Raw genomic sequence first — 13,693 nt, 5'->3', positions numbered from 1 at the left:
ATTTTTAACCAGGAATATATTTATCACTGTGACATGAAACTATTGGAAGATCGTTTTATCCTGAGATTAAAGTTCATAATCCTTACTCAGGACTGTGTGAGGGAGGGCGGGGTTTGCGGGCGATCGGGTTGGACAATGACAGTGCGGGGGCATCGGCTCTTGCTGCAGGGCGGCATCTCGGCGGATCAGCGGCCCCGTCACCGTGAGTCGCGGATTGGCCTGCGGCAGGGATGGGGAGTGGGCAACGGTCCTGGCGAGGTCAGGCCCGAGGCCTCCAGTTCCAGGTGCTGGGAAGCAGCCTTGGCTTCCCCTGACACCGGCCAGGCCGCGCTGCGGTTGGGGGGTGGGCGGGAGGACACGACAGTGCGGGGGCATCGGCTCTCGCTGCAGGGCGGCATCTCGGCGGATCAGTGGCCCCGTCAGCGTGAGTCGCGGGTCGGCCTGCGGCAGGGAGGGGGAGTGGGCAACGGTCCTGGCAAGGTCAGGCCCGAGGCCTCCGGTTCCGGGCGCTGGGAAGCGGCCTTGGCTTCCCCTGACACCGGCCAGGCCCCAAAACCAGAGTCCACGGTGAGACCCTGCAACGTAAACAGAGGAGGTGGGGGCGATTAGCGGGCTGACACCAATGCATTCTGGGATTTATAGTATTAGCTGTGCATGCTCTATACTGGCGCAGCGGCCAGCGGGCCACCTCTGATACATTTTTGAAATGATCTTGCGGGCCAAATATAATTACATCGTGGGCCAAATTTGGCCCATGGACAAGAGTTTGACATGTGTGGTTAAAGGCTTGAAAAGATAGAATGTCCAGTGATAGTTTCCAGAGCAACAGCTGTTCTCTTGCTGTTTTTTTCGTAATACACGATGAACTGTCTTGTTGGTCAGTGGTCAGTTCGTTGTCAGTACAGTTCGGTGTCAGTCATCAGTTCGGTGTCAGTACAGTTCGTAGTCAGTACAGGTGCTCACAAAATCATAAACAACCCTGAGGAAAGTGTTGGCCGATGTCCCGCTATCAAATGGGTTGTAGCGAGCAGCGGCACCAGGTGGAGATTTTCTCTGCAGAACTCTGCACCCTTAGATCTTCTGCTGGAGATTCCATTCAGCACCTGCCTTATTGGCCGAGATCTGTAATTTAAAAGGAACACCTGTCTGGTAGGGGACAAGGGGCAGTGCTTGTTCAACAGCTTGCTTTGGTGTGTCAAAAGCAGCCTGTTGTTCTGGTCCCCATAGGAATGTGGCTTTCCTATGGGAGACCCTTTAGGGTGGTTCAAAGAACACGGTAAGGTAACTTAGGAGGGTTTGGAAGTCTGTTTTATTTGAGGAGATGGCAAAATTCAAGTTTCATTCTTGGCAGTCTCAGAAATCTCTCTGGCCTGAGCACCATTGGATCCCCAGAAACAGGGTATTCTGGTTGGAGTACTAGAAACACAATTTCACTGAGGGAGATTAGCATGTCAAGGACCTCTGAAACAATGGTGTAATGGACAATTTACACCTCTGGGAGAGACTAGGTTGTACATAGTGTCTGATAAAGAGTCTGACTGTGGAATGTATCATCTCTAGGAAGAGTTCATTAGAGCGAGATATCTCAGAGAGCAGTCCCTGTAACAGCCAGGGCTCAGCTCTGAATTACACAGTTGCACAACTCGAATTTATACAGTGAAGTAAACAAGTTAGTTTGTAAAGTCAGCAGAATGAGTTACTAGAGGAAAGGGGAGGAAATTACAAGAACATAATGCAATCAGAGTGTCTCAGACATAATGCAATCAGAGTGTCTCAGAAGATAAAGAATGTTATCTGGAGCTATTCCTTTGCAAACAGCATCTGGGACCAGAGATCCTGTCTCATTCCATTCTTTTATAACATGCCATTAACCCCTGAAGAGTTACTCTGCCATCTACAGTATCCTTCCATTTTGCAAATTTCTTCCACACCTTGCTTCAGCCCTCATACTCTCCACCTTGTTGTTTTAGTGTTGGACTGAGTGACATTTGGCATCCAAGTAAGGGTCCAAAATATACAACTAGCAGAGAGTGGACAAGGTGTCAGAGGCCACGGGTCTAGAATGGGAATTAGTCAGCTGTCATTTTGCAAGTTCTCCAGATAAAACCTGCAGCTCACAAATGCACTTCAGGTACGGGAACTAGCTGCCATGCAGTGATTCCTCCAGATCTGGCTGACTCATGCCCAGTGAAGAAAGCACCATTCCAAAGGCAAGCGCTGATGAGATCCATCTCTGACACTTCGAGCCCAGGCAGAATTGGCAGCAATGGCCCCTGTCTATGAACACCTTCATTTGAAGAAAGCACGTAGCTTAACCATAATTGGCTCTTTGTTTATACAATTCCATAGGGTAAGGTATAGGTTGAAGGGTAAGTATGATTTAAACAGCCACAGATGCAGACCATAGGATCAGAAATACTTAGAGCAGGACAAAGGGGCAGAAATATTTTCTCTCTGTTGACAAAGAGACATGGTAAAGTTGAGAAAGGCTCCATGTGGATTTTAAAGTGGACTCATTAAAGGGTCACACCCTTTTGCATCAATAGATCGCATTTGTGTAGCGCCATTGGCAGATAAAGGTCATCAGACACCAAGCCCAAGGAACCCAAAGAAAGACACAGAAAGAGATGTCGGGAAACCAGAGGTGATCAATAAAATCTTCAGATGCTGAGTTCCGTTACGCAGAACTGCCGGAAGAACTTAGCAGGCCACGCAGCGCCCACAGGAAGTAACCTGCTGAGCTTCTCCCACACTTGGGGGTGCTGCTAGTGACAGCAGAGGAAGCAGGAGATAACCCCACAGCCCACAGCCTGTTGGGTGAAATGCAAGGAAGAGCAGGAGGGTGGATCAAGGTCACAGGAGCCTTGGCTGATAAATGGTTTGAAATGATTTTTGAAAATGCAATCGTGCCAACAACTATTTTAAAAACATTTTCAGGCTTAAAACACCAAGAGCTCGAGATATGCTCGATGCTGGAGTGATTGTTGCCCTCGGCAGTGACTTTAACCCTAATGCATACTGCTTCTCCATGGTAAGTGGATATTTTGATCAGTGATTGATCCATTTAGTGGATATGATTAAATTGTTCTTGTTTTATAGACCTTTGGGGGAGAGAAATAAAGAGCTTGTGGCGGTGCACTCAACTCAGGGCCAACCGCCCCCCCTTGTAACACCACGTGGTGGGGAAGCCCTGGGAAGATGGCACCGTCGAGGGTTTCTTCCCCAGTTGAATCTCCCAAGTGGTGTGTTCTCCAGGCAGCTTCTGTGACATCATCATGCACAGGGTGACTGAACCTTAAAGGGACATGTGCCAAATTCAAATAAAACAGTCGTTAAGAACCCTCAACGTGGTGGTTGTGCTCTTTTTCACTGCTCACACTGCCACAGTGGTGACCCCAATGAGCCCAGACATCTTTCTGGATTAAAAAAAAACATGGATTCAGCAGAGTTTAACACTGTCTCCATCAAGCTTCCCCCTTTTTGACCCACTGACCGAGAACGTGGTTCGGGCAGGCGGAAGCGCGATTTCAACTCCGCAACATCTCCATAGATGCCACGATGTTTTACCACGTCATGAGGGCTCTGGACCAAGATACGGCAGTGAGGGTGGACGACATCATCCACCACCCCCCAGCTACGGGCAAGTACACCATCCTTAAAGATCTGCTGCTGGGAACTTTTGGTCTCACCCCCCAGCAACGGGCTTCCAGGCTCCTACACCTGGATGGGCTTGGAGACCATAGTCCGTTGGCGCTGATGGATGAGATGCTGGCCCTGGCGGAAGATCACAAGTCTTGTTTTCTCTTCTGCCAAATATTCCTGGAGCAGAGGCCAGAGGACATTCGGCTGCACCTTATGGTTGAGGACTTATCTGACCCGAGAAAGGTAGCAGCCCGTGCGGATAACGAGGCAGCCCTCAACATGGTGGCACATCCAGGAACTAGCAAACTGCTGCCCACCCCCATGACCAAGCCAGAGGAGGGCCAGTCATCCTGGTGCTTCTACCACCAGCGCTGGGGAGCACAAGCCCATAAGTATTGTGAATCCTTCGGGTTTCACAGAAATTACCAGGCCAGTCGCCGTTAATGGCTGGGACGCCTGGCTGCATGAACAGCCTCCTTTATGTGACGGACAGATCCACCAGCCACCGATTCCTGGTGGACACGGGCTGAACTGAGCATCCTCTCCCATATTGTATTAGAGTCTCGCACCCGATCTCGAGGTCCAACCCTGCAAGCGGCCAATGGCTCCACCATCAGGACCTACGGCACCCACAGGGCACAGATCGAGATAGGGAGTGAGAAGTTCTACTGGAGATTCATCCTACCCTCTGTGGGCACCGCGCTGTTGGGGACCGACTTCCTGAGGGCTCATGGTCTCCTGGTTGACATGAAGGGCAAGAGGCTGGTCAACACCTGAACATTCTACTCCACACGACTGGACATAGCAGATGCCTGCAGGCCTGAAATAGCCGTCGCCAGAGATGAGTTCACCGACATTCTCCGCAAGTTCACTGCCATCCTAGAGCCACGGTTCAATGCCACCATGCCCCAGCATGGGGTTTACCACCACATCGCCACGCAAGGCCCCCAGCTGCATGCTAGGCCCAGACAGCTGCCACCCAAGAAGCTCTAGCAAGCAAAGGAGGAGTTCTTCAGACTCCAAGAACTCGGAATCATCTGGTGCTCGAAAAGTGCCTGGGCATCACTGCTCCATATGGTCCCAAAATTGACTGGGGGCTGGAGACCATGCGGGAACTACCGTCAGTTGAACGATGCAACCACCCCCGACAGGTACCCAGTGCCCCACATACTGGACTTCTACGGCAACCTCCACGGTGCACGGGACTTCTCCAAGGTAGACCTCATGTGGGGATACCATCAGATCCAGGTGCATCCAGACGATGTAGGTAAGATGGCCATTATCACCCCTTCTGGCCTCTTTGAGTTCATGTGTATGACCTTTAGCCTAAAGAATGCAGCCCAAACGTTCCAGCACCTCATGGACGTGGTTGGGAAGGACCTGGACTTTGTGTTCATTTACCTGGACAATATTCTAATTGCCAGTCGCAACCGTGATGAACACAAAGCCCACCTCCGCACCCTCTTTGCTTGGCTGGCAGATTTCGGCCTCATGGTCAACACGGCCAAATGCCAGTTTGGCAAGGAGACCCTCCAGTTCCTGGGGCACACCATTTCAGCGGCCGGGGCCACTCCAGCGCCGGAGAAGGTGGTGGCTGTCCAATGTTTCCCCAAACCCCCCGACCCTAATAGGCCTTCAGGAGTTCGTGGGGATGGTAAACCTTTACCATCATTTCATCCCCGGATCTGCTTCTGCTCATGGCCAGCAAAGACTTTATTGTGGTCAGAGGAGGTGAATAAGGCTTTTGTTGCGACGAAAGAGGCACTACTAGTACACCTACAGTCGGTGGACGCTTTAGCTATGGCAGTGGGGGGGGTTCTGGAACAGTGGCTTGATGGACATTGGCGCCCACTGGCCTTTTTCAGCAAGTAGTTGCAACCGCTGGAGCTCAAATACAGCACCTTCGACCGGGAGCTCCTGGCACTTTATTTGGCCATCCGCCATTTTCGCTTCTTCCTCGAGGGCAGGCCGTTCACAATCTTCATGGACCACAAGCCCCTCACCAGGCACTGGCGATGGCCAAGGATCCGTGGTCCACCAGACAACAGCGTCACCTCTCGTTCGTGTCTGAGTTCACGACCAACATCCGACACAGGGCAGGCAAGGACAATGTAGTGGCAGATGCGCTCTCCTGTCCAGCCATCAACACTCGCGCCCGGCAAATGGCCCAGGCCCAGAGAAACGATGCAGAGATGCAGGCCTTGTGGACCACCATCTCAGGCCTTGAACTCGAAGATGTCCAGTTGCCCAACAGCCTGATGTCTCAACAGGCATGCCACGTCTGGTAGTCCTGCGGCACTAGAGAGCCTAATCCACGACCTCCCTCACCCAGTGATGAAAATGATCGTGCGGATGGTCTCAGAGCAGTTCGTGTGGCATGGGCTTAAGAAGTGGTGGAGCTTACAAGGAACTGCACCAGGTGCCAGACCTCCAAGGTCCACAGACACATGCAGGCTCCGGTACAGAACTTTGACTCGGTGGCTCGCAGTTTCCAACACATCTATGTCGATATTGTTGGACCCCTGCCGGTGTCAAGGGAGGCTCGCTACCTCCTCATGACCATGCCACAAGGTGGCCTGAGGCTATCCTGATCAAGGAAGCCTCTGCAGAGACGTGCGCCAGGACTTTGGTAAACCACTGGATTGCCTGATTCAGGGGCATGCAGTTTACGTCTGCCCTGTGGACCCAGATGGCAAAACTCCTGGGGGTGAAGTGCCACCACACCACAGCATACTACCCGCAGTCCAATGGGTGGGTGGAGAGGTTCCAAAGGCACCTGAAGGTATCACTCCTGGCCAGGCTCTCCGGACCAGATTGGGTGTCAGAGAGTAGTGGTAGAAAATTGTTTGTCCAATTGGAGGCCGGTGACTAGTGGTCCTGGGTCCACTATTGTTTGATATATATATTAACGATCTGGAAGTAGGGGTGGAGAATTAGATAAGCAAGTTTGCGGATGATACAAAGATTGGTGGTGTTGTGGACAGTGAGGAAGATTACCGTAGATTAAAAGGTGAATTAGGAAGGCTGGAGGTGTGGGCTGAGAAATGGAATTTAATACAGATAAGTGTGAGGTGTTACATTTTGGAAAGGCAAATCTAAATAGGTCATATGCATTAAATGGTAGGCTATTGAGATGTGCAGAGCAACAAAGGGATTTAGGAGTGATGGTAAATAGTACCCTCAATGCTGATACTCAGGTAGATGGTGTGGTGAAGAAGTCATTTGGAATGTTGGCCTTCATAAATCGGAGTATTGAATTCAAGAGTAGGGAGGTTATGATGAAATTGTACAAGGCATTGGTGAGGCCAAATTTGGAGTACTGTGTACAGTTTTGGTCACCAAATTATAGGAAAAATATAAACAAAATAGAGAGAGTGCAGAGAAGGTTCACGAGAATGTTGACAGGATTTCAAGGTTTGAGTTACAGGGAAAGGTTGTGCAGACTAGGGCTTTTTTATCTGGTGCGTAAAAGATTGAGGGAGGACTTGATAGAGGTGTTTAAGATTTTAAAAGGGACAGACAGAGTAAATGTGGATAGGCTTTTTCAATTAACAGTGGGGGAGATTCAAACTAGAGGGCATGGTTTAAGATTGAAGGGGGAAAATTATAAGGGAAACATGAGGGGAAATTTCTTTACGCAAAGGGTGGTAGGGATATGGAATGAGCTTCTGGCAGCTGTGGTTGAGGCAGGATCATTGTTTACATTTAGGGAAAGACTGGATAGTTACATGGAGAGGAGAGGACTGGATGGGTATGGACCGGGTGCTGGTCAGTGCGATGAGGAGGGTGGGGATTTGTTACGGCATATTAGGGCCGAACTGGCCTGTTCTGTGCTGTGGTTATATGGATATAGTTATATGGGTGGAGGAGCTACCCTGGGTCATCCTCGGGATTAAGACGGTAACCAAGGAGACCTACAAGCCTCAGCGGCGGAGATGGTGTACGGCACACCACTTTCCCTACCGGGTGAGTTTTTCAGCTCAGACCCCGACTCCACGGCCACCAACACAAACCTGCTGACCGACCTCTGCAGGAAACTGGGCTCCCTGGCTCCCCCACCCCCAGCATATTACAGCATCCAGTCAATCCACCTCTCTAAAGAACTCGATTTGGCTCAGTTCGTTTTCGTGCGAAGGGGGCCGTACAAAGTCTTGCACCGCGGAACCTTCACCCTAGACATTGGGGGGATGGAGGAGAAGGCGGCCCATCTGGACTTATTTCAGCCAGTGCCGACAGCCAAGCCCAAGCGGCGGGGCCACCTTCCCAAGCGGCAGGACGCATAGCCGGTTCTGGGGAGGGGATGTGGCGGCGCACTCGCTTAGGGCGAACCAGTCCCGCTTGTAACGCCATGTGGTGGGGCAGCCCTGGAAGAGGGCGCCATCGGGGGTTTCTTCCCCAGTCAAACCTCCCACATGGCGCGCGGCCCAGCCAGCATCTGCACAGGGTGACTGAGCCAGCGCTGCCCTTAAAGGGGCATGAGCCAAATTCAAATAAAACAGTCGTTAACGACCCTCAAAGTGGTGGCTGTGTTTCTTTCACTGCTCACAGAGCCATAAGCTGACATTTTCAGTAACAAAAGTACAAAATGCCAGAAATATATATAATGTAATATCAGCTACATGGCATGGTAGGGGCCTTCCTTGCCCGTGAACCTCATGCTGCCTAATTAATGTACCAATTCCATATGCCTTGGATTGTGGGAAGAAACAGGAGGAAACCCACACACGTCCTGGGGAGAAAGTACAAACTCCTTACAGACACCAGGAGAATGGAACCTGGGTCACTGGCGCTGACCCCAAGGATAACTGTATCACCCTATTCAGCAGATGAAGCAGAATCTGTGGGAAGAGAAGGGGGTTAATGTTGAAGGTCAGGATCCCTGCAACTGAGCGAGTGGGGCAAGTGCAAAGTATCTCAGAGTAACTGTAATCACTGTTATAGTTAAAGTTCTCTGATGTCTGCACAGTTCTAATGACTAGATCCAGATGAACTGCTTTACTAACTAAATTGAGAGGGAATAATCTCCAAGATGCCATGGGATTTTACACCTCAATCTCAGGTCAACTGGGCCACAATTTTGGCTTACAGTGCCATCTACAGTGCCGCAGGGCCACGGTTTAGACCTTCAGTGTTATCCGCAGTGCCTCAGGGCCACAATTTCAACCTACAGTGCAATCTGCAGTGCCGCAGGGCCACGGTTCAGGCCTTCAGTGTCATCCGCAGTGCTGCAGGGCCACGGATTTGGCTTACAGTGCCATCTCCAATGCTGCAGGGCGACGGTTTAGCCCTTCAGTGGCATCCGTAGCACCACAGGGCCATGGTTTCGGCCTACAGTGCCATCTGCAGTGCCACAGGGCCTTTGCATTGTACAATAACTAACTGCAGGGCAGGCCCTTCACAGATGGTGCTCGACTTGCTGTGTTCATCCAGCTCTCTGTTCCAGACTCCAGTATCTGCAGTTACTTGCATCTCAGTTGTATTGAACACAGAATATTACAGTACAGCACAGGCCCTTCGGCCAACAATGTTGAACCAATTAAATTGTTACTCCTTCCCTCCCTCACACCCATCACACTCTTTTGATTATATCCATGTGCCTAAGTGTCTTGAACTTCTCTTTTGCTCCAGCCTGCATCACCAGCCCCGACTTGCAGATGGAGAAGAATTCAGGACAGAGTTGTTGCCAGATGCCAGCTGGTGTAATGTAGCATGCAGAGTCTGTGTTTAAGGTGTGAGAGGGGGTGCTTTAAAGGAGAAGAGCAAGGTTTTATTTACAGAGGTAGTGGTGGAAGGAGAGAAAATGGCAGCATTTAGAGGCAAGTGTGTCTAGATTATTTGCAGGACATTCAAGAACAGTACTTAAACGCACAAATACATTTTAGGGCAGTACACTTGGCATAGTGGTGAGTCCAATGCTGTTGCAGCACCAGCGATCGGAACCGGGGTTCGAATCCCATGTTGTCTGAAAGGAGCTTGTGTGTTCACCCCATGTGATGTGCCATCCATTACTCAAACAACTTGTTGAGAAACCAGTAAGTTTTTATCCACTGAAGAACAAAAGCATACTGCTCAACTGACCTGCACTGAGGCTGTGCAACGGTCACCTTTATCCAGCAGCCTGACGGGGGGGTGCCACAGGTACATCCGGCCAATGGGTGTGCCTGACAAGAATAATATGCAAACAGTGGTTTACCACACTGCGTCTGCGTGCATTCTCCCTGGGGGCTCTGGTTCCCCCCCACCGTTCGAAACATACTGGGGGAGGGGGGTGTAGGTCAATCAGATGTAATTGGGCGGCATGGGCTCATGGGCTGACAGGGCTGTAGGTCTAAAAAAGGGTAAGGAATGCTCCCTGAGTAACAGCAAATTCTTCATCAGAAAGTCCACGATGGAAACACTTCTGGCATGTGGAGTCCTTTTTTAGGCCTACAGGACATTATGGCCCACAAGTCTCTGCCACCCAATTTACTCCCCAATAAGCTACACCCCTGGTACATTTTGAACGATGGGAGGAAACCCACAGACAGCGCAGGATTCAAACCCCGATCCCGATCGCTGGCGCTGCAAAGGTGCGGCTGTAAAGGTTTTTTTCTAGATGCTCCAGTTTTATTCCACATTCCAAAAACCAATGGGATTAGTAGGTTGATTGGCCACACGGGTGTATTAATCATGTTATCTAGACAGAGTGGTCAAAAGGCTTTTGGAACAGTTAATGTTGAGTAGGGAAGTTGGGAGGTCAGGTTGCAGGTGCACGAGATGTTAGTGAGAATGTTAGTGTTCAGTTTTGGTCACCATGCTGCAGGATGTGGTCGAGCTGGAAAGTGTGCAGAGCAGATTTACGAGGATCTTGCCAGGACACGGAAGCCTGTATCAGCTGTGAGTGAGGGCTGACCCTGTGTTCTTGATCTCACTAAGCCGCTGGTAACCTGTTGTCTCTCTGTAGCCACTGGTGATGCACATGGCGTGTGTCACCATGAAGCTGACACTGGCCGAGGCGCTGGCTGCTGCCACCATCAATGCAGCCTATGCTCTGGGTAAATCCAAATCACACGGCTCCCTGGAGGTGGGCAAGGAGGCGAACATCCTCATCTTGAATGTGCCCAGGTAGGTCTTGTGCTGACAGTCTACCTACCGACTCTTCACGTTCAATTAGTGCTACACCTGCACTAGCACCAGCTGTCTCACCACTGTTCGGGGCCCTAAACAGCACCAACTCACCTGTGAATCTGTTGGGGTGCTTTACTGCATCTGGCTCTCCCGTTGTGGTCTCCTCTACATCAGAAAGAGTGGGCACAGAGTGGGATATCGCTTCATTTTGCACCTACCAGTGGCAGCCCATTTCAATTCCATACACTGTTCCACACCGATCTGCCTGTTCGTGGTCTTGGGCGCTGCCGAATCTCATATTCCAACCAGACACCGTCAACATGAATGTCTCCGATTTCTGTTAGCCTCCCCTGGTCTCTCTCTCTATCTCTCTCTCTCCCCATCCCTCTGTCTCCTTTCCTCCAACTCCCCACCCATTTCCCTCATACCCAAGAGCCTGTCTCAGCTCTCTCTCCTGACCCCATCACAGTCCCTTTCTCTTTTTACCCCTCCCACCTATCACCTGCCAGCCTGTGCTCGTCCCCCTTCCCCTCACTTTATTTGAATGTCTGCCTGACGTTTGTCACACCTGAAGAAGGGTTCAGGCCCGAAACATCGACTGCCTATCACTTTCGAAGGATGCTGCCTGACCTGGTGTCTAGCCTTCGCACACAGTGGCATTATAATGACTCTTCCTCCTCTCCCCACCATGTCCCACCCCCCACCACTCTCCTCATCATCAACACCCTGGGGTCACCATGGACACTTGACTGGATGAGGCAGGTCGGAGACCGGGGACCCCGCGACTCACCCATGCTTTCCCCAAAGCCTTGTCACCTGTGAGGAGGTTGACAGATTCCTCTACGTTTGGTTGGATGGGTTTCACATCCAGGATGAAACAGACCAACAGCCATTCACCATTGGAAACGTCCCTTCCCTCCATCGCCAGCAGACAGTGACTGCAACGTGTACAAAACATGTAGGTCAATTCCCAGAGAAGATCAACTGTACCAGAGTTAAAAAAGAAAGTCCGTGTGATCGCATATGCAAGATCACAGATGGCTAAATCTAGGGCATCTTTTCTGGTTTGTTTCAGAAAATATGCCAAATATTTTTTGGAGAAATGGCCTCTTTTATAAGCCCTTCTTTGACTTGTGTTGAAAGATTTAAACATTATTTGTTTCTTGAAATATTGACACAATAGATCGGTGAACTGGTAATCACTATTTTTCCTTGAATGGACGAGTGATTCATTTCGCATTTCTCAAGTTTTACTTTACTCTTTTTTTTGTAAAGTCTTCAAGATCACATAACATTCTGAAAGTGATCATATGGACACAATTACTTCATAAAATAATATGGTGATTCACACAAATGTTTTATTCTTTCTAAAGATGGGAGCATTTGATTTATCAGTTTGGGGGCCACCAGGAGCTGATCAAGTACGTCATCACCAAGGGAAAGGTTGCATATGAAAATTAAAGTTGTGTGCGCCTTGAATGGTTCAGGAGTTCAGATCTACACCTGATCACGGAACTGCTTTGAAGGACTTTGATGATGAAGTTGAACACCCATGTTTTTGGCTGCCTTGTTTCAAGTTTAAAATCGTCCATGTATGCCAGACACAGATGCCAGAAGAAGATGGTTAAATGATAACTTTTAGTATAGGAACATAGGAACATAGGAAGTAGGAACAGGAGTAGGCCAAAAATGGCCCATCGAGCCTGCTCCGCCATTCAATACGATCATGGCTGATCTAATTTATGACCTAACTCCACCTACCTGCCTTCTCCCCATATCCCCTAATTCCTCTATCATGTAAAAATGTATCTAATCAAATTTTAAATATGTTTAATGATTACCAGTTTATATATATATATATATATATATATAATCAGTTTATCTTGATGATAGTTTATTGATTCAAATTTTGCTGCATTTTTCCGAGTGTGGTTCATATAAAAATGATCTCTAAATAAATTAACTGGAATGATGGTGGTGTTTGTCTCATATTTTCCTCTTATCTGCCTCTATTTATCCCTCCATGATTGCATGCAAGTGTGGAAGATTCTGGAACACAATTGAATCTGGCTTCACCAACCCAGATTCTAGATCAATTCTAGATGATTTATGTGAGTTTATGAACGTGACACCTGGCTAATACACATGTTTACACACGTGTCCAATATGTTGACTGATGTTATGAGCCCAGAGGACCCCAAACCCAGCAGCAATAGATATTTATCAAGACAAACGGTTACTTAAACAAAAGTTGCTTTTAATTATGTTTAAACATGATCAAACTTTAACTTATCACTATTGACTTACTTAACCTAACTTAACCCCCTTCTAATTCTAAGCGCACATATACATAATGTGGGAGTAAGTTCAGAAAAGTTCTTTGGTCCACAGTTCAATCTCACTTCTCACTCTTCCAAGTTCACTGGTGGCAGTCAATTCTTATACTCTGCACAGAATTTAACATTTATAAAGTTCATCAGGCTTTGTTGCTTGAAAGGTATTACCACTCAGGAAGGTTCTTGCTGGTTTTCAGAGAGAGATCTGTTGTTCCTGGACACAAACTGATCCCTTTTAATCAACCATATCAGTGTCTTGCCAAAAAAACTTGCCACATCAGGGTTTTCCAGATGTTAACCTCTTTCTTTCATGTCAGCAGATAGTTCGTCTTTGATTCACTTATTTCAAGTAAAACATTATGCAGCAGTCCTCTCCTTTTGCATGAACCACAAGCCCTTTGACCAAGCACTCATAACCCATCTTCAAAATGGGGTTTCCTCAAGTTTGCCAGCTTGTCCTGTTCCAGTCCCAGCTGCTGCTGTTGAACGGTAGAACTGAACTCTCTCTCTCACTCAGAGAAAAGCCTGTTTGACTCCCTTTCTGCTTACAAAATCACATGACCCTCTTAGAACAGCAACCTCCACTCAAACAGACTGCGGCTCTGAAC

At 49.0% G+C, this 13,693-nt stretch overlaps 1 protein-coding gene across 1 annotated transcript in view; it reads left to right on the top strand.

Annotated features, from left to right (window-relative positions):
• Positions 1 to 12,722, top strand: part of amdhd1 (amidohydrolase domain containing 1) — a 33,161-nt gene extending 20,439 nt beyond the window's left edge. The window contains exons 7-9 of the mRNA XM_069909460.1: positions 2,938 to 3,031; positions 10,586 to 10,746; positions 12,123 to 12,722. Coding sequence (XP_069765561.1) covers positions 2,938 to 3,031; positions 10,586 to 10,746; positions 12,123 to 12,210 — 343 coding nt within the window. The 3' untranslated portion in view covers positions 12,211 to 12,722. The remainder of the gene's footprint in view (positions 1 to 2,937; positions 3,032 to 10,585; positions 10,747 to 12,122) is intronic.
• Positions 12,723 to 13,693: the final 971 nt, after the last annotated feature.

Source organism: Narcine bancroftii, chromosome 13 (genome assembly GCF_036971445.1).
Source record: "Narcine bancroftii isolate sNarBan1 chromosome 13, sNarBan1.hap1, whole genome shotgun sequence".
Lineage (NCBI taxonomy): Eukaryota > Metazoa > Chordata > Chondrichthyes > Torpediniformes > Narcinidae > Narcine > Narcine bancroftii.
The sequence above is the reverse complement of the archived record's forward strand: the minus strand, read 5'-3'. Positions and strand labels throughout refer to the sequence as shown.